The sequence below is a fragment of the Balaenoptera musculus genome, chromosome 3 (genome assembly GCF_009873245.2).
Source record: "Balaenoptera musculus isolate JJ_BM4_2016_0621 chromosome 3, mBalMus1.pri.v3, whole genome shotgun sequence".
NCBI classification, from domain to species: domain Eukaryota; kingdom Metazoa; phylum Chordata; class Mammalia; order Artiodactyla; family Balaenopteridae; genus Balaenoptera; species Balaenoptera musculus.
The window spans coordinates 133691587-133710814 of NC_045787.1; the positions used below are offsets into that span (position 1 = coordinate 133691587).

Consider the following 19228-nt stretch of genomic DNA (forward strand, 5'->3'; position numbering starts at 1 on the left):
ATGACTCGAGTCAGCTACTCAGGGGTCATTGAGAACCTCAGCCCTCCGGAACTTGAGGTGGGTCATCTAGAGGCTATGGAGTCAGGAAGGGCTGAGTTGGCCTGGCTTCTTGCACAAGGAAAGAACCCCGTGCTGCTCCACACCACTGCCCTGGGCCCTGGAAAGGCCCCCACGACCTTCACTCAGGGCACTACGTTGACTTCAACATCGCTGCTGGAACCCACAGGGAAAGGAAATAACTTTTCTATGATAGGTACTTTAAGGCGATTACTAACTCACTTTACTTTTTAAAGAATGAAGAACAATCAACTCACTCTAAAACTGAATGGCATGAACACATGTGTTGCATAACTAAGAAAAACAAATATTTTCTTCTGTGATGGATTGTGCCCTTCAAAAAGCATGTACTATAAAACAGAATAAAGACTGGATTTTGAAATCTGTGTACTGCATCAGTAGGAAAGTTGACACTTGCAATTTTCACAAGGATTTTAAACTTTACAATATAGTAAGCATAGGACAATTAAGAGTACACTTATGTCTTCAGAACAAAATGCTTTATAATTTGGGGTAAATTTTTTATAGTCTTCACAGTAGTCCTAATTTCAGTAACATAGCTATTTGAAAATATTTTAATGAAAATATTCTATTTCATTAACTTTGCATAAGAGCATGAATGAGAAAACTGACATTTTTAAAACATACAATACAGCCTGTATTCCTAATAAATAAGAGCAATTGTCGATTCCTTAACTGTGTGTCTTTGAAGGCTTCATTTCTCAAGCCTGATCATTTGTACAGATGAATCTATTTTCTCTCCAGTAAGTATGTTAACAATTAGAAAGACTGCTCAGCTTCTTGTATTAAGACTTGTGGAAATCATACAGCCTTAAGACATGAAAGCAGTTGTCTAGTAAAGACGTGAAACACATTCTTAAACAGCTGGAAATAAGTAAGAAGTCTAAACAAAGTGCATTTTCTCTTGTGCTTGTCCATGGCCATGTGTATAGCACTTCACAAGGATTTAAGCACCCAAATTCCATTATGTTCTGGGGATCCCATGCCAACTTGAACACATTTAAGGATATGAGAGACTAAAAACAACCATCATTCAGATCACTCCCCCCTGCACACAAACACACCCTGCACACACTGGTTTCAATACTTTCAACATCTCCTGAAATGGACTGAGGACCCCAAACAGCAGTAGGTTGTTCCCAGGCCAATTTTTGGAGAAAGACACATAACCAGAGAGAAAAGTGGAATATAGGAAGGACTTATGCCTGCAAGCATTTCCGGTTCTTGTTGTTTGGGCTTCTGCTCAGGGACTGCATGTAGGAGGGGCAGCAAAAGTCAGAGCACAAAGCCTATGAAAGGTGAAAATTTTTAGGAAACCTGCTCACTTTAAGCTGGGGTTTCAAAAAGCTGAATTTTCAACATCAGGGCAAAGTTAGTGGAAACCTATCCCTCTTTCCCCAAAACTGGGGGACTTTTGGGTCCAGACTGTACCTCAAGAGAACTGACACCCAGGGACTCACAACCTGAGTTGGCTAAGGAATCTCAAATGGTGAAAATGGTTTAAGTTGATACCCAAGTGGGAGTGACCCAAGTCCCTGACAGAGCGAACCCAAAGCTTCTTGGGGGGAGGAACACCTGTGTCAGGCCTTGCTTACCCTACCAGTAACTTTACAAAGGCAAAGAAGGCCAGCAGTCAAAGGTCAGCAGGAACAGAAAGAAGCACCCCTCCATTCTGAGATCCAGAAGAACCAAAAGGAAGCAGAAAAGCAGAAACACAGCTGCACTCTCCTTCGACATGGAGACTATCAAACAGACTAAAACATCACCTTCATTACCAAGCTTAAAGAATTAAGTGACAAACTTGAAAATACCTGCAGAAAACAGGTATATCATAGGAAACAGATTACATTATAGGAAACTATCAAATTTGTCATAGCAAATTTGAAAAAGAAACAAACAGAGCTGTTATAAACAAATATTAAAATAACCAATGTTAAAAATGCAGTGAATGGACACAGGCACATTGCTGCTCTAGTGCATTTGCACTGGAGGTCCTCCCTGCCTGGAAAGAACATCCCCCAGACATCCTCTTGGAAAATTCAGGTCCTTCCCTTTTCTCAAAGGTCAGCTTCTCAATGAGGCCCACACTGACCACAACAGACATCTTCCCTCTCCCCACACACTTGTACTCTGAATCACCTTCTTTAAAGCATTTAGCAACTTCTAATATAAACACTTCCCTCATTTACTGTGCTTAGTATACAGTCTGCCCCTTACCAATAGAACATATGCTCCATGAAGCCAGCAATGTTTGCTTGTTTTTTACTTCACTGAGGTTTCCTAGATGCAAAAATACTGTGTAATATATCTGACACACAACAAATATCAGTTGAATGAATGATCAGTGTAGAGTACCTCCCTATTCTAGAGATAATATCTTTATTAATGTAACCTTAGGCCAAATGCTGTTGTGTGGCAGCTACAGCACGACAGCCACTCACGTTGACATCAATGCCACCTGTTCTTGATGTGCCTGCCTTTCCCTCCCTCCACTCAGCTCCCCACTCCCACACTAACTCTCCCTCACATTACAGCACACAATATATATTTCTCTCTTCAGAAAAGATGAGTCTAGGCTTATGGGTCCTATTTTCTAACCAACTGTGAGTCTAAATTAGACTCTATAAATCCATGAGTTTGCACTGGAGCCAGCACTCAGATTACTAGAGCTAAGGGCAGAAAGAGGTGGCAGGTTGCAGAGAAGATAAAACAAATACAGTGAATGAGGGGCTTCCCTGGTAGTGCAGTGGTTAAGAATCTGCCTGCCAATGTAGGGGACATGGGTTTGAGGCCTGGTCCGGGAAGATCCCACATGCGGCTGAGCAATTTAACCCGTGCACCACAACTACTGAGCCTGAGAGCCACAACTACTGAGCCCGCATGCCGCAACTACTGAAGCCCGCGTGCTGGAGCCCATGCTCTGCAACAAGAGAAGCCACCGCAATGAGAAGCCCACACACTGCAATGAAGAGTAGCCCCCGCTCACTGCAACTAGAGAAAGCCCGCTACCAGCAACAAAGCCCCAACGCAGCCTAAATAACTAACTAACTAACTAAATAAATAAAATTTTAAAAATACAATGAATGAGATAAACAGCAGATTGTATAAAATACAGGAATTAATGAACTCATTAATTAGACATATTTTAGATATGAAGCTATCTAATTTTATATGTTAATTATATTATATAAATATATGTTAAACATAAATTAGAATAAACTATCCAGCATGAAACATGGAATAGAAACAAATTTAAAAGAGAGTAAGACACAAGGAGGGTACAGTGATAGATCTAACGTGCATCTGATCAAGTCCTAGAAGGAGAGAATGAGGTAGAAGAAATGTTTGAAGAGAAAATGGCTGAGAATTTTCCAGAACTGAAGAAACACATTCATCTATGGATCAAAGAGATCCAAGGAACCCCATGCAAATAAATTTGAATAAATCTGCTAAGAAAGCAGATCCTGAAAGCTATCACAAGGTGAAAAAAAATTGTAACTGTATGAGGTGATGGACTAAACATTATGGTAATCATTTTGCATCATATACGAATGTCAAGTCATTATTCTGTATGTCAATTAGATCTCAATAAAACTGGAAGGAATAAATAAAACAAAAATCTGCAATAAGATGCATGATAGTAAAATGGCAAAAAACAAAGGTAAAGAGAAAAATCCTGAGAGTAAAAAAAGACAATTACCTTTAAAGGCATGGCAGTTAGACTGACTTCTAACCAATAGTCAACTATTTTCTCAATAGTAATGATGGAAGGCATTTTTCTGTTTTTCTCTGCCTGCCATTTCACTAAGCATAATACTCCCTAGGTCCATCCACATCTTGTTGCAAATGGCAGAATTTCATTGTTTTTATGGCTGAGTAATATTCCATTGTATTGATGTATATATACCACATCTTCTTTATCCATTCTTCTGCTGATGGACACTTAGGTTACTTCCATATCTTGACTATTGTAAATAATGCTGGTATGAACATTGAGGTGCATGTATCTTTTCGAATTAGTGTTTTCGTTTGCTTTGGATATACACCCAGCAGTGGAATTGCTGGGTCACATGGTAGTTCTATTTTGAGTTTTTTGAGGAACCTCCATACTGTTTTCCATAGTGGCTGCACCAATTTAGAATCCCACCAACAGTGCACTAGGGTTCCCTTTGCTCCACATCCTCGCCAACATGTGGAATCTAAAAAATAAAACAAATCAATGTATATAACAAAACAGAAGCAGAATCACACATATAGAGAACAAACTAGTGGTTACCAGTGGGAAGAGGGAAGTAGGGAGGGGAGAGATAAGGGTATAGGATTAAGACAAACTACCATATATAAAATAAATATACAACAAGGATACATTTTAGAGCACAAGGGAATATAGCCATTATTTTAATAACTTTAAATGGAGTATAATCTATAAAAATATTGAATCACTATGTGGTTGGTGGGCACCCAGCAGGCCTGGAAGGCCTATACTTGTCCAGCTCTGAGACCGAAAAGAGCCAGGAGATAGCAACAGAGACATCAATGATTTATTGGATAGAGGATCCTACTCTTGCAAGGCAAAAAGGTGCTGGAGCAACAGCGCACCACTTAATGGCAAATGGCAGGTAGGACATGGGAGCCACCTTCGCTACTCAGAGGAGGAGGAGGCCACTGTTTATATGGGGAAGTGACGACAGGTTGGTTCATCAGTTACCAAAGTAACCAGCAGTTGCGTTACATCCCTCATAGCCCCTCAGATTAAAAATCTGAGGTGACGATGTTTCACTTTAATAAACAAGCAGGTGGAACCGTTCTGGCTTAAGGACCATAAAAACTTATGGAAAAAACTGAACGCCCCTTTTTTCGGGAAACCAAATATTCGGGAAATGCAAATCAACACTACAAAGAAGTATCGGGGGACTTCTCTGGTGGTGCAGTAGTTAAGAATCAGCCTGCCAAACCAGGGGACCCAGGTTCCTGCCCTGATCCAGGAAGATCCCACATGCCACAGAGCAACTAAGCCCATGTGCCACAGCTAATGAGCCTGCGCTCTAGAGTCTGCGAGCCACAACTACTGAACCCACGTGCCACAACTACTGAAGCCTGCAGTCCTAGAGCCCGTGCTACGCAACAAGAGAAGCCACCACAATGAGAACCCCGTGCACCACAACGAAGAGTAGCTCCCGCTCACCACAACTAGAGAAAGACCGCACGCAGCAATGAAGACCCAGTGCAATGAAAAATAAAATAGATAAATAAATAAATTATATATTAAAAAAAGAATTATCAGCTCACAACAGTCAGAATGGCCATCATCACAAAGTCTACAAACAAGAAATGCTGGAGAGTGCGTGGAGAAAAGAGAACCCTGCTGCACTGATGGTGGGAATGTAAGTTGCTAACAGCCACTCTGGGTAACAGAATGGAGTTTCCTTAAAAATCTAAAAAATGGAGCTACAGAGGATACTGCAATTCCACCGGTGGGCGTATATCTTGGGAAAAACCAAACAACCACAAGACAGAAGCACCCCAAAATTTATGCAGCCCTGTTTACAAGAGCCTCTACTTGGAAGCTACCTAAAAGTCCTTGGAAGGAAGAATGGATAAAGAAATTATGGTAGATATGTACAATGGAATATTACTCAGCCATGAAGTGAATGAAATAAGGCCAGTTGCAGCAACTCGAATGGACCTAGATACAATCATACTAAGTGACATAAGTCAAGGAAAGAGAAATATTATATGATATCACTTATAGGCGGATTCTAAAAATTGATACAAATGAACTTACAACCCAGAAACAAAGTCACAGATTTAGAAAACAAACTTATGACTACCAAAGGGGAAAAGCAGGGGTGGAGGTATAAACAAGGAGGTTTAAATCAGTATACATACCCTTACATAGAGAAAATAGGTAATCAATCAAGACCTACTGTATAGCACATAGAACTTGACTTAACACACTGTAATAGCCGAAAAAAATTATGACTGGTAAGAATCTGAAGAACAATATATAGATACCTCTGCATAAGTGAATCAGGTTGCTGTACAACAGAAAGAAATACAATATTGTAAGTCTGCTATAGTCCATTATAAAAATAAAGTTAAAGTACAAAAAAAGAAAAAAGAGACAGAGAGAGAGAAATTTTTACTGAATTCGATGAGGGGTGGTGACCAAACATGGTGTCACATCATCTGGAGCCAGAACTGGCTTGGGTCCCAAGGCTGGGCTGTCATGGGGCTGAGGATGCTGATGATGAGGTGCCAGTAACTGCAGCCCCACTGGAGTTATACTGCCTAATCCCCAAGACATGGGTCCAATATCTCCAGGTACAGGGGAGCCAAGCTAAGCTAAACATGCCTGGGACACCCAAAGAATGGTGAACCCACCTGGAGAAGAAGAGATTTGAAAAGTCACCTTATCTCCACATCTCCTGGTGGTGGGGTTCCCAACTCCAGGCTCTTTCCTTAGAGTCTCGCCAGCTAGGGAAGACAGCACCCTCAAGAGCCGGTTTTGCAGGGCTTGGAAATTGTCCAGGGGATGAGCGGTAAGGGGAGGTAAGGAATGAGACACAAGCCCTAGGGTGTTTGAACAGGCACAAGGCACTCTAATTTCCAATCAGGAAGAGGTCTTTCCCAAAGGCTCAGGTTACCCCGGTAACACAAGTGGGGCTTGAAGAAATCCTGCCGCCTTGTGGCCGTTTCCCAAAACAACAACTTGAAAACCAGTGCTCAGGGGCAGCAATTCACAAGGCATGCAGGGCTATAAGGGACACCAGCCCTCGAAAAATGTCTTGGGGTAAATAATCGAAAAGGACTTGAAAAAAAGGCAGAATTCCGGAATTGGATTTCAAGAGCTACATTCCACTCGCCATTAAAGCATTTGAAAAGCTGCTCAACATCGCCAAAGATTGGGTTTGCCAAAAAGGGCATTTAACATATTAAAGGAAAAACCCATATGCCCTTTGTGACCAACCAAATATTTGGGAAATACAAATCAACAATACAAAGAGGTATCACTTTGCACCAGTCATAATGGCCATCCTCAAAAAGTCTAAAAACAAGAAATGCTGGGGAGGGTGTGGAGAAAAGGGAACCCTGCTTCTATGAAGGTGGGAATGTAAATTGTTAACAGCCACCCTGGAGAAGTGTATGGTTTTTTCCTAAAAAATCTAAAAACTAGAGCTACAAAGCATATGGCACTAACACCCCTGGGCTTATATCTTGGGAAAATCATAAATCGATAGGATGCAGGCACCACAATGTTTTATGCAGCCCTGTTTACAAGAGCCTCTACTTGGAAGCTACCTAAAAGTCCTTGGAAGGAAGAATGGATAAAGAAATTATGGTGCATATGGACAATGGAATATTACACAGCCATGAAATGAATGAAATAAGGCCATTTGCAGCCACTTGGAAGGACCTAGATACATTCATACTAAGTGTCATAAATCAGACAGAGAAAGATTTATCATAAGATATCACTTATAGGTGGAACCTAAGTCTGGATACATATGAACTAACTTACAAAACAGAAACAGAGTCACATATAGAAAACAAAATTATGGCTGCCAAAGGGGAAAGGTGGGAGGGGGGAGGCATAAAAGAAGACGTTGAAATTAGAATGCATACCCTTCCACAGACAAAAGCGGTAATTGATAAGGAGTGACTGTATAGCATACAGAACTCGACTCAACACACTGTAATCACAGGAAAAGAATATACAAGACTGGTAAGAATCTGAAAAGGAATTGATTGATGTCTCTCTGTAAGTGAATCAAGTGGATGTACAGAAGGAAGAAACACAGCACTGACATTCAGCTATACCCCATTATAAACATAAAGATAAATTACAAAAAACAAATAAAGACACAGAGAGAGAGAAATTCTTATGTAATTCGTTCAGGTGCATGACCCACCTGGAGTCACATCATCTAGACCCACAGCTGGCTAGGGTCCTAAGGCTGGACACACGTGGGGCTGAGAGGCTTGAAGAGGATTTGCCAGCAAATGCAGTCCAATTGGAGTTGTACTGCTGGGTCCCCACTCCATGGGTTGTAAAACTCCAGGCGCAGGGAGCCAACCTACAGCCAAAACATGCCTGGGACACCCAGAGGGTGGTGGACCATCTGGGTTGGAAGAGTTTGGAAAAGTCACCTCATCTCCACATCTCCTACGGGTGGGGTTTCCCCCTCCATCCTCTTTCCTAACAGTCTCCCCACTTGGGGAAGAAGCACCCTGAACAGCTGGTTTTGCAGGCTGGGATGAAGGGGATGGGGGGTGGGGATGGAATGAGACACAAACCCTAGGTGTTTAGACAGGCACATGTCACTCTAATATCCATCAGGAAGTGGAATTTCCCAAAGAATCAGGTTGTCCCAGTAACCAGATTGGGGCTTGAAGCAATCTTGCCGCTTTGGCTTGTTCCCAAAACAAGTTGAAAACGGGTGCTCAGGGTCACTGCAATTCACAAAGCCTGCAGCGATGTAAGTGACACCTATCGCAAAAAAAGTGTCTTAGGGTAAGTAAAGGAAAAGGACTTGAAAACAAGGCAGAGTTGCAGCAGCCAGTTTTAAAGAGGTAGATTGGACTTCGCATTAAAGCACGTGAAAAGCTACTCAATATCGCAAATGATTGGGTTGGCCAAAAAGGGCATACGGGTTTTTCCTTAACATATTAGCGAAAAAGCCATATGCCCTTTTTGGCCAACCAAACGTGTGAAATGCAAATCAACTACAAAGAGGTATCACTTCTCACCAGTCAGATTGGCCATCCTCACTTGTCTAAAAACAAGAAATGCTGGAGAGGGCGTGGAAGCCTGGAAGCCTGCTAGGCTGATAAGGGGAATGTATATTGCTAACAGCCACTATGGAGAAGTGTATGGTGTTTCCTAAAAAATCTTAAAAACAGAGATACAGAGCATACAGCACTTCCATTCATGGAAGTATATCTTGGGAAAACCATAAATAGACAGGACACAGGCACCCCAACGTTTAGTGCAGCCCTGTTGCCAAGAATTTCAACCTGGAAGCAACCTAAATGTCCTTGGAAGGAAAAAATGGATAAAAAAGATGCGGTATCTGGGTAAAATGGAATATTACTCAGCCATGAAATGAATGAAATAATGGCAGTTGCAGCAACTCGGATGGACCTAGATATGATCATACTAAGTGACATAAGTCAGACAGAAAAAGATACTTATCATATGATATCACTTATAGGTGAAATCTAAAAATGGATACAAATGAACTAAATTACAAAACAGAAACAGAGTCACAGATATAGAAAACAAACTTATGGGTGCCAAGGGGAAAGGTGGGAGTGGGGGGGGGAATAACCCAGGAAGTTGAAATTAGCATGCATACCATTCCATAGACAAAAGTGGTAATTGTTAAGGACTTACTGAATAGCATGCAGACCTTGACTCAACACATTGTAATCAGAGGAAAAGAATATACAAGACTGCTAAGAATCTGAAACATAATATATAAATGTCTCTCTGTAGTGAAATAAGTTGTGTATTCCAGAAAGAAATAAAGCATTGTAAATTAGGTATACTACAGTATAAAATAAAGATAAATTGCAAAAAGAGAGAGAGAGACACTTACTAAATTCGTTCAGGGAGGTGACACAACCTTGTGTCACATCAGCTAGACCCAAAGCTGGCTAGGTACCTAAGGGTGGACACTCGTGGGGATGACCGAGCTAGTGAGGATGTGCAAACAAATGCAGCGCCATTGGAGTTGTACTGCCTTGTCACCACACCATGGGTCCCAAATCTCCAGGTGCAGCAGAGCCAAACTAGCAAAAACATGCCTGGGACATCAAGAGTATGGTGGACCGTCTGGGTGGAAGAGTTTGGAAAAGTCACCCCATCTCCACATTACCTGGTGGTGGTTCCCCCTCCAGCCACTTTCCTTAGAGCCTCCCCACTTAGAGAAGAGAGCATCCTCAAAAGCCGGTTTTGCACGGCTTGGAATTTGTCTGGCACATGAATGGGGAGGGGGGTAAGAAATGAGACACAAGCCCAAGGGTGTTTGGACAGGCACATGCCACTCTTTTTTTTTTTTTAATCAGTCATCAGTTTTATACACATCACTTTATACATGTCAATCCCAATCGCCCAATTCAGCACACCACTATCCCCACCCCACCGCAGTTTTTCCCCCCTTGGTGTCCATACATTTGTTCTCTACATCTGTGTCTCAACTTCTGCCCTGCAACCCAGTTCATCTGTACCATTTTTCTAGGTTCCACATACATGCGTTAATATACGATATTTGTTTTTCTCTTTCTGACTTACTTCACTCTGTATGACAGTCTCTAGATCCATCCACGTCTCAACAAATGACTCAATTTCGTTCCTTTTTATGGCTGAGTAATATTCCATTGTATATATGTACCACAACTTCTTTATCCATTCGTCTGTTGATGGGCATTTAGGTTGCTTCCATGACCTGGCTATTGTAAATAGTGCTGCAATGAACATTCGGGTGCATGTGTCCTTTTGAATTACGGTTTTCTCTGGGTATGTGCCCAGTAGTGGGATTGCTGGGTCATACGGTAATTCTATTTTTAGTTTTTTAAGGAACCTCTATATTGTTCTCCATAGTGGCTGTATCAGTTTACATTCCCACCAACAGTGCAAGAGGGTTCCCTTTTCTCCACACTCTCTCCAGCATTTCTTGTTTCTAGATTTTCTGATGATGCCCATTCTAACTGGTGTGAGGTGATACCTCATTGTAGTTTTGATTTGCATTTCTCTAATAAGTAGTGATGTTGAGCATCTTTTCATGTGCTTCGTGGCCGTCTGTATGTCTTCTTTGGAGAAATGTCTATTTAGGTCTTCTGCCCATTTTTGGATTGGGGTGTTTGTTTCTTTAATATTGAGCTGAATGAGCTGTTTATATATTTTGGAGATTAATCCTTTGTCCGTTAATTCGTTTGCAAATCTATTTTCTCCCATTCTGAGGCTTATCTTTTCGTCTTGTTTACAGTTTCCTTTGCTGTGCAAAAGCTTTGAAGTTTCATTAGGTCCCATTTGTTTATTTTTGTTTTTATTTCCATTACTCTAGGAGGTGGATCAAAAAAGATCTTGCTGTGATTTATGTCAAAGAGTGTTCTTCCTATGTTTTCCTCTAAGAGTTTTATAGTGTCCGGTCTTACATTTAGGTCTCGAATCCATTTAGAGTTTATTTTTCTGTATGCTATTAGGGAGTGTTCTAATCTCATTCTTTGCATGTAGCTGTCCAGTTTTCCCAGCACCACTTATTGAAGAGAATGTCTTTTATCCATTGTATATCTTTGCCCACTTTGTCATAGATTAGTTGACCATAGGTGTGTGGGTTTATCTCTGGGATTTCTATCTTGTTCCATTGATGTATGTTTCTGTTTTTGTGCCAGTACCATATTGTCTTGATTACTGTAGCTTTGTAGTATAGTCTGAAGTCAGGGAGTCTGATTCCTCCAGCTCCGTTTTTTTCCCTCAAGACTGCTTTGGCTATTCGGGGTCTTTTGTGTCTCCATACAGATTTTAAGATGATTTGTTCTAGTTCCGTAAAAAAGCCATTGGTAATTTGATAGGGATTGCATTGAATCTGTAGATTGCTTTGGGTAGTATAGTCATTTTCACAATGTTGATTCTTCCAATCCAAGAATATGGTGTATCTCTCCATCTGTTGGTATCATCTTTAATTTCTTTCATCAGTGTCTTATAGTTTTCTGCATACAGGTCTTTTGTCTCCCTAGGTAGGTTTATTCATAGGTATTTTATTCTTTTTGTTGCAATGGTAAATGGGAGTGTTTCCATAATTTCTCTTTCAGATTTTTCATCATTAGTGTATAGGAATGCAAGAGATTTCTGTGCATTAATTTTGTATCCTGCAACTTTACCAAATTCATTAATTAGCTCTAGCAGTTTTCTGGTGGCAGTTTTAGGATTCTCTATGTATAGTATCATGTCATCCGCAAACAGTGACAGTTTTACTTCTTCTTTTCCAATTTGTATTCCTTTTATTTCTTTTTCTTCTCTGATTGCCGTGGCTAGGACTTCCAGAACTACGTTGAATAATAGTGGTGAGAGTGGCCATCCTTGTCTCATTCTTGATCTTAGAGGAAATGCTTTCAGTTTTTCACCATTGAGAATGATGTTTGCTGTGGGTTTGTCATATATGGTCTTTATTATGTTGAGGTAGGTTCCCTCTATGTCCACTTTCTGGATAGTTTTTATCATAAATGGGTGTTGAATTTTGTCAAAAGCTTTTTCTGCATCTATTGAGATGATCACATGGTTTTTATTCTTCAATTTGTTAATATGGTGTATCACATTGATTGATTTGCGTATATTGAAGAATACTTGCATGCCTGGGATAAATCCCACTTGATCGTGGTGTATGATCCTTTTAATGTGTTGTTGGATTCTGTTTGCTAGTATTTTGTTGAGGATTTTTGCATCTATATTCATCAATGATATTGGTCTGTAATTTTCTTTTTTGTAGTGTCTTTGTCTGGTTTTGGTATCAGGGTGATGGTGGCCTCATAGAATGAGTTTGGGAGTGTTCCTTCCTCTGCAATTTTTTGGAAGAGTTTGAGAAGGATGGGTGTTAGCTCTTCTCTAAATGTTTGATAGAATTCACCTGTGAAGCCATCTGGTCCTGGACTTTTGTTTGTTGGAAGATTTTTAATCACAGTTTCAATTTCATTACTTGTGATTGGTCTGTTCATATTTTCTGTTTCTTCCTGGTTCAGTCTTAGAAGGTTATACCTTTCTAAGAATTTGTCCATTTCTTCCAGGTTGTCCATTTTATTGGCATAGAGTTGATTGTAGTAGTTTCTTAGGATGCTTTGTATTTCTTCAGTGTCTGTTGTAACTTCTCCTTTTTCATTTTTGATTTTATTGATTTGAGTCCTATCCCTCTTTTTCTTGATGAGTCTGGCTAATAATTTATCAATTTTGTTTATCTTCTCAAAGAACCAGCTTTTAGTTTTATTGATCTTTGCTATTGTTTTCTTTGTTTCTATTTCATTTATTTCCACTCTGATCTTTATGTTTTCTTTCCTTCTGCTAACTTTGGGTTTTGTTTGTTCTTCTTTCTCTAGTTGCTTTAGGAGTAAGGTTAGATTGTTCACTTGAGATTTTCTTGTTTCTTTAGGTGGGCTAGTATAGCTATAAACTTCCCTCTTAGAACTGCTTTTGCTGCATCTCATAGGTTTTGGGTCGTCGTGTTTTCATTGTCATTTGTCTCTAGGTATTTTTTGATTTCCTCTTTGATTTCTTCAGTGATCTCTTGGTTATTTAGTAACGTATTGTTTAGCTTCCATGTGTTTGTGTTTTTTAGGTTTTTTTCCCTGTAATTCATTTCTAATCTCATAGCATTGTGGTCAGAAAAGATGCTTGATATGATTTCCATTTTCTTAAATTTACTGAGGCTTGATTTGTGACCCAAGATGTGATCTATCCTGGAGAATGTTCCATGTGCACTTGAGAAGAACTTGTAATCTGCTGTTTTTGGATGGAATGTCCTATAAATATCAATTAAATCTATCTGGTCTATTGTGTCATTCTAAGCTTCTGTTTCCTTATTTATTTTCATTTTGGATGATCTGTCCATTGGTGTAAGTGAGGTGTTAAAGTTCCCCAGTATTATTGTGTTACTGTCGATTTCCTCTTTTATAGCTGTTAGCAGTTGCCTTATGTATTGAGGTGCTCCTATGTTGGGTGCATATATATTTATAATTGTTATATCTTCTTCTTGGATTGATCCCTTGATCATTATGTAGTGTCCTTCCTTGTCTCTTGTAACATTCTTTATTTTAAAGTCTATTTTATCTGATATGAGTATAGCTACTACTCCAGCTTTCTTTTGACTTCCATTTGCAGCACATGTCAGTTTTATCTCCAATCAGGAAGAGGGAGTTCCCTAAGGCTCAGGTTGCCCCAGTAACCACAATGGGGCTTGAAGCAATCCTGCCACTTTGAGGCCATATCCCTAAACAAGTTGAAAACCTGTGCTAAGGGTCACTGCAATTCACAAAGCCTGCAGGTTTGTAAATGAATCCTATCATGGAGAAATGTCTTGGGGTAAGTAATGGAAAAGGACTTCAAATCAAGGCAGAAATGCAGGAATGGGATTTCAAGAGGTAAATGGACTCGTCATTAAAGCACATGAAAAGCTGCTCAACATCACAAATGATTTGGTTGGCCAAAAAATGCAAATGGATTTTTCTTTAATATGTTGAAGAAAAAACTGTATGCACTTTTTGGCCAACCAATTAGGCGGGAAATGCAAATCAACACTACAAAGAGGTATCACTTCGCACCAGTCAGAATGGCCATCCTCACAAAGTGTAAAAACCAGAAATCCAGGAGAGGGCATGGAGAAAAGGGACCCCTGCTACACCGATGGTGGGAATGTAAATTGCTAACAGCCACTCTGGAGAAAGGTATAGAGTTTCCAAAAAACGCCACAAAATAGAGCTACAGAGCATACAGCACTACCAATCCTGGGAGTATATCTAGGGAAAATCATAAATCGACAGGAAACAGGCACCCCAACGTTTAGTGCAGCCTTATGTACAAGAGCTTCGACTTGGAAGCAACCTAAATGTCCTTGAAAGGAAAAAATGGATAAAAAGTATTTGGTACTTATGTACAATGGAATATTACTCAGCCATGAAATGAAGGAAATAAGGTCAGTTGCAGCAAATTGCATGGACCTATATACAATCATACTAAGTGACATAAGTCAGACAAAGAAGGAGATTTATCATATGATATCACTTATAGGGGGAATCTAAAAACGGGTAAAAATGAACTAACTTACAAACCAGAAGCAGAGTCACAGATTTAGAAAACACACTTATGGCTACTAAAGGGGAAGTGGAGTCGGGGGAGGCATAAACCAGAAGATTGAAATGAGCACACATACTCTTCCATAGACAAAAAAGGTAATCGACAAGGACCTACAGTATAGCACATAGAATACGACTCAACACACTGTAATCACTGGAAAAGAATACATAAGACTGGTAAAAATCGGAAAAATAATACATAGATGTCTCTCTGCAAGGGAATCAGGTGGATGTACACAAGAATGCAACGTAGTATTGTAAATCAGCTATTCTCCACTATAAAAATGAAGATAATGCAGCTCAATATCAAAAAAAACAAAAAACCCAATCCAAAAATGGGCAGAAGACCTAAATAGACATTTCTCCAAAGAAGATATACAGATTGCCAACAAACACATGAAAGGATGCTCAATATCACTAATCATTGGAGAAATGCAAATCAAAACCTACAATGAGGTATCATCTCACACCAGTCAGAACGGCCATCATCAAAAAATCTACAAACAATAAATGCTGGAGAGGGTGTGGAGAAAAGGGTACCCTCTTGCAGTGTTGGTGGGAATGTAAATTGATACAGCCACTATGGAGAACACTATGGAGGTTCCTTAAAAAACTAAACACAGAACTACCATACGACCCAGCAATCCCACTACTGGGCATATACCCTGAGAAAATCATAATTCAAAAAGAGTCATGTACCACAATGTTCATTGCAGCTCTGTTTACAATAGCCAGGACATGGAAGCAACCTAAGTTTCCAGCGACAGATGAATGGATAAAGAAGATGTGGCACATATATACAATGGAATATTACTCAGCCATAAAAAGAAACAAAACTGAGCTATTTGCAGTGAGGTGGATGGATCCAGAGTCTGTCCTACAGAGTGAAGTAAGTCAGAAAGAGAAAAACAAATACTGTATTCTAACACATATATATGGAATCTAAAAAAAGAAAATCTTGTGAAGAACCTAGGGGCAGGACAGGAATAAAGACACAGACGAGAATGGACTTGAGGACACGGGGAGGGGGAAGGGTAAGCTGGGACGAAGTGAGAGAGTGGCATGGACATATATACACTACCAAATCTAAAGTAAATAGCTAGTGGGAAGCAGTTGCATATAGCACAGGGAGATCAGCTCGGTGCTTTGTGTCCCCCTAGAGGGGTGGGATAGGGAGGGTGGGAGGGAGACGCAAGAGGGAGGGGATATGGGGATATATGTATACGTATAGCTGATTCACTTTGTTATAGAGCAGAAACTATCACAAAATTGTAAAGCAATTATAGTCCAATAAAGATGTTTAAAAAAATGAAGATAAATTTTAAAAAGAGAGAGAGCAAATTTCTAAGGAAATTCTTTCAAGTGGCGTTGAGCCACCTGGTGTCACATGATGTAGACCCAGAGCTGACTGGGGTCCTAAGGCTGGACACTCATGGGGCTGAACAACCTGAACTGGATGTGCCAGCAAATGAAGCCCCATTGGAGTTGTACTGCCTGGTCCCCACTCAATGGGTTCCAAATCTACAGATGCAGGGGAGCCAACCTACAGCAAAAAGTTGCCTGGGACACCCAGAAGATGGTGGACAGTCTGGATGGGAGACTTTGGATAAGTCACCTCATCTCCACATTACCTGGTGGTGGGGTTCCCCCCTCCAGCCTCCTTACTTAGAGACTCCCCACCTGGGGAAGGCAGCACCCTCAACGGCCAGTTTTGCACGGCTTGGAATTTTTCAGGGGATGAAGGGGAAGTGGGGGTAAGAATGAGACACAGCCTAAGGTGTTTGGACAGGCCCATGCAACTCTAATTTCCAAACAGGAAGTAGAAATTCCCGAAGGCTCAGGTTGCCCCAGGAACCAGAACGGGGCTTGAACAAATTCTGACACTTTTTGACCGGTTTCTGAAACAAAGAGTTGAAAACCTGTGCTGAGGGGCACTGCAATTCACAAAGCCTTCAGGTTTGTAAATGAAACCTATCATCAAAAAGTGTCTTGGGGGGCTTCCCTGGTGGCGCAGTGGTTGAGAGTCTGCCTGCCAATGCAGGGGACACGGGTTCGAGCCCTGGTCTGGGAGGATCCCACATGCCGCGGAGCAACTGGGCCCGTGAGCCACAATTACTGAGCCTGCGCGTCTGGAGCCTGTGCTCCGCAACAGGAGATGCCGCGATAGTGAAGAGGCCCGCGCACCGCGATGAAGAGTGGTCCCCACTTGCCGCAACTGGAGAAAGCCCTCGCACAGAAACGAAGACCCAACACAACCATAAATAAATAAATAAATAAATTAAAAAAAAAAAAAAAAAAAAAAAGTGTCTTGGGGTAAGTAATTGAAAATGACCTGTAAACAAGGCAGAATTGCAAGAACCGGATTTCAAGAGGTGGATTGGACTCGCCTTTAAGGCACATGAAAAGCTGCTCAACATCGCAAGTGATTCGGTTGGCCAAAAATGGGCATATGCGTTTCTCCTTAATATACAAAGGAAAACCCGTGCTCCCATTTTGGGCAACCAGACAAGAGGGAAAAGCAAATCAACACTACAAAGAGCTATCACTTCGCACCACTCAAAATGGCCATCCTCACAAAGTGTAAAAACAAGAAATGCAAGACAGGGCGTGGAGAAAAGGGAGCCCTGTTACACTGATAGTGGGAATGTAAATTACCAACGGCCACTCTGGAGAAGTGTATGGTGTTTCCTAAAACATCTAAAAAACAGAGCTACAGAGCATACAGCACTTCCCCTCATGGGCGTATATCTTGGGAAAACCAAAAAATCGACAGGACACAAGCACCCCAAAGTTTGTGCAGCCTTGTTTACAAGAGCATCGACTTGGAAGCAACCTAAATGTCCTTCGAAGCATAAAATGAAGAAAGAAGAGTGGTATTTATGTACAATGGAATATTACTCAGCCATGAAATGAAAGAAACAGTGCCAGTGGCAGCAACATGGATGGACCTAGATTTGATCATACTAAGTGACATAAGTCATTCAGGGAAAGAGACTTATCCTATTATGTCACTTATAAGTGGATTCTAAACATGGATACAAATGAACTAACATACAAAACAAACAGAGTCACAGATTTAGAAAACACACTTATGGCTACTAAAGGGGAAAGGTGGGGTGGAGGGAGGCATAAACCAGGAGGTTGAAATTAGCATAGATACCCTTCCACAGGCAAAATAGGTCATCGACAAGGACCTACTGTATAGCACATAGAACTCGACTCAACACACTGTAATCACCAGAATAGAATCTACAAGACTAGTAAGAAGATGAAAAATAATTTATTGATATCTCTCTGTAAGCGAATCAAGTGGTAGTGCAGCAGAAAGAAACACAGCATTGAATATCAGCTATACCTCTTTACAAAAATAAAGATAAATTACAAAACAAACCCCCAAAAGATATGAGAGACAGAGTAATTCTTACAAAATTCGTTCAGGGTCAGTGACCCAATCTGGAGTCATACCATCTAGACCCACAGCTGGATGGGACCTAAGGCTGGACACACATGGGGCTGAGAGGATTGGTGGGGATGGGCCAGCAAATGCAGCCCCTTTGGAGTTATACTGTCTGGTCCCCACTCCATGGGTCCCAAATCACCAGGTGCAGGGGAGCCAACCTACAGCTAAAACATGCCTGGCACACTCAGAGGATTGTGGACCATCTGGTCGGGCAGAGTTTGGAAAAGTCACCTCGTCTCCACATTTATGGTGGTCAGGTTCACCCCTCCAGCTTCTTTCCTTAGAGTCTCTCCACTTGGGGAAAGTAGCACCCTGAACAGCCTGTTTTGCATGGCTTGGAATTTGTCCGGGGGATGAAGGGGAAGGGAGGGAAGGAATGAGATACAAGCCTTAGGTGTTTGGACAGGCACATGCCACTCTAATTTCCAATCAGGAAGAGGAATTTCCTTAAGGTTCAGTTTGGCCCAGTAATCACCACTGGGCTTGAAGCAATTCTGCCCCTTTGTGTCAGGTATCCGAAACAACAAGTTGAAAACCTGTGCTGAGGGGCACAGCAATTCACAAAGCCTGCAGGGCTGTAAATGACACTTATCATTAAAAAATGTCTTGGGGGTAAGTAATCATAAAGGACTTGAAAGTAAGGCAGAATTGCAGGAATGGGTTTTCAAGGGGTGGATTGGACTCGTCATTAAGGCACAAGAAAAGCTGCTCGACATCACAAATGATTCAGTTGGCCAAAAAGGGCTTATGTGTTTTTCCTTAATTTAAGAAATTAAGGAAAAATAGGCGGGAAATGCAAATCAACACTACAAAGAGGTATCACTTTGCACCAGTCAAAGTGGCCAC

The 19228-nt window shown here is 41.0% G+C and overlaps 1 protein-coding gene across 1 annotated transcript in view; it reads left to right on the forward strand.

Annotated features, from left to right (window-relative positions):
- Positions 1 to 19228, forward strand: part of LCP2 (lymphocyte cytosolic protein 2) — a 62613-nt gene continuing 43385 nt past the window's right edge. The window contains exon 1 of the mRNA XM_036847301.1: positions 1 to 57. Coding sequence (XP_036703196.1) covers positions 1 to 57 — 57 coding nt within the window. The remainder of the gene's footprint in view (positions 58 to 19228) is intronic.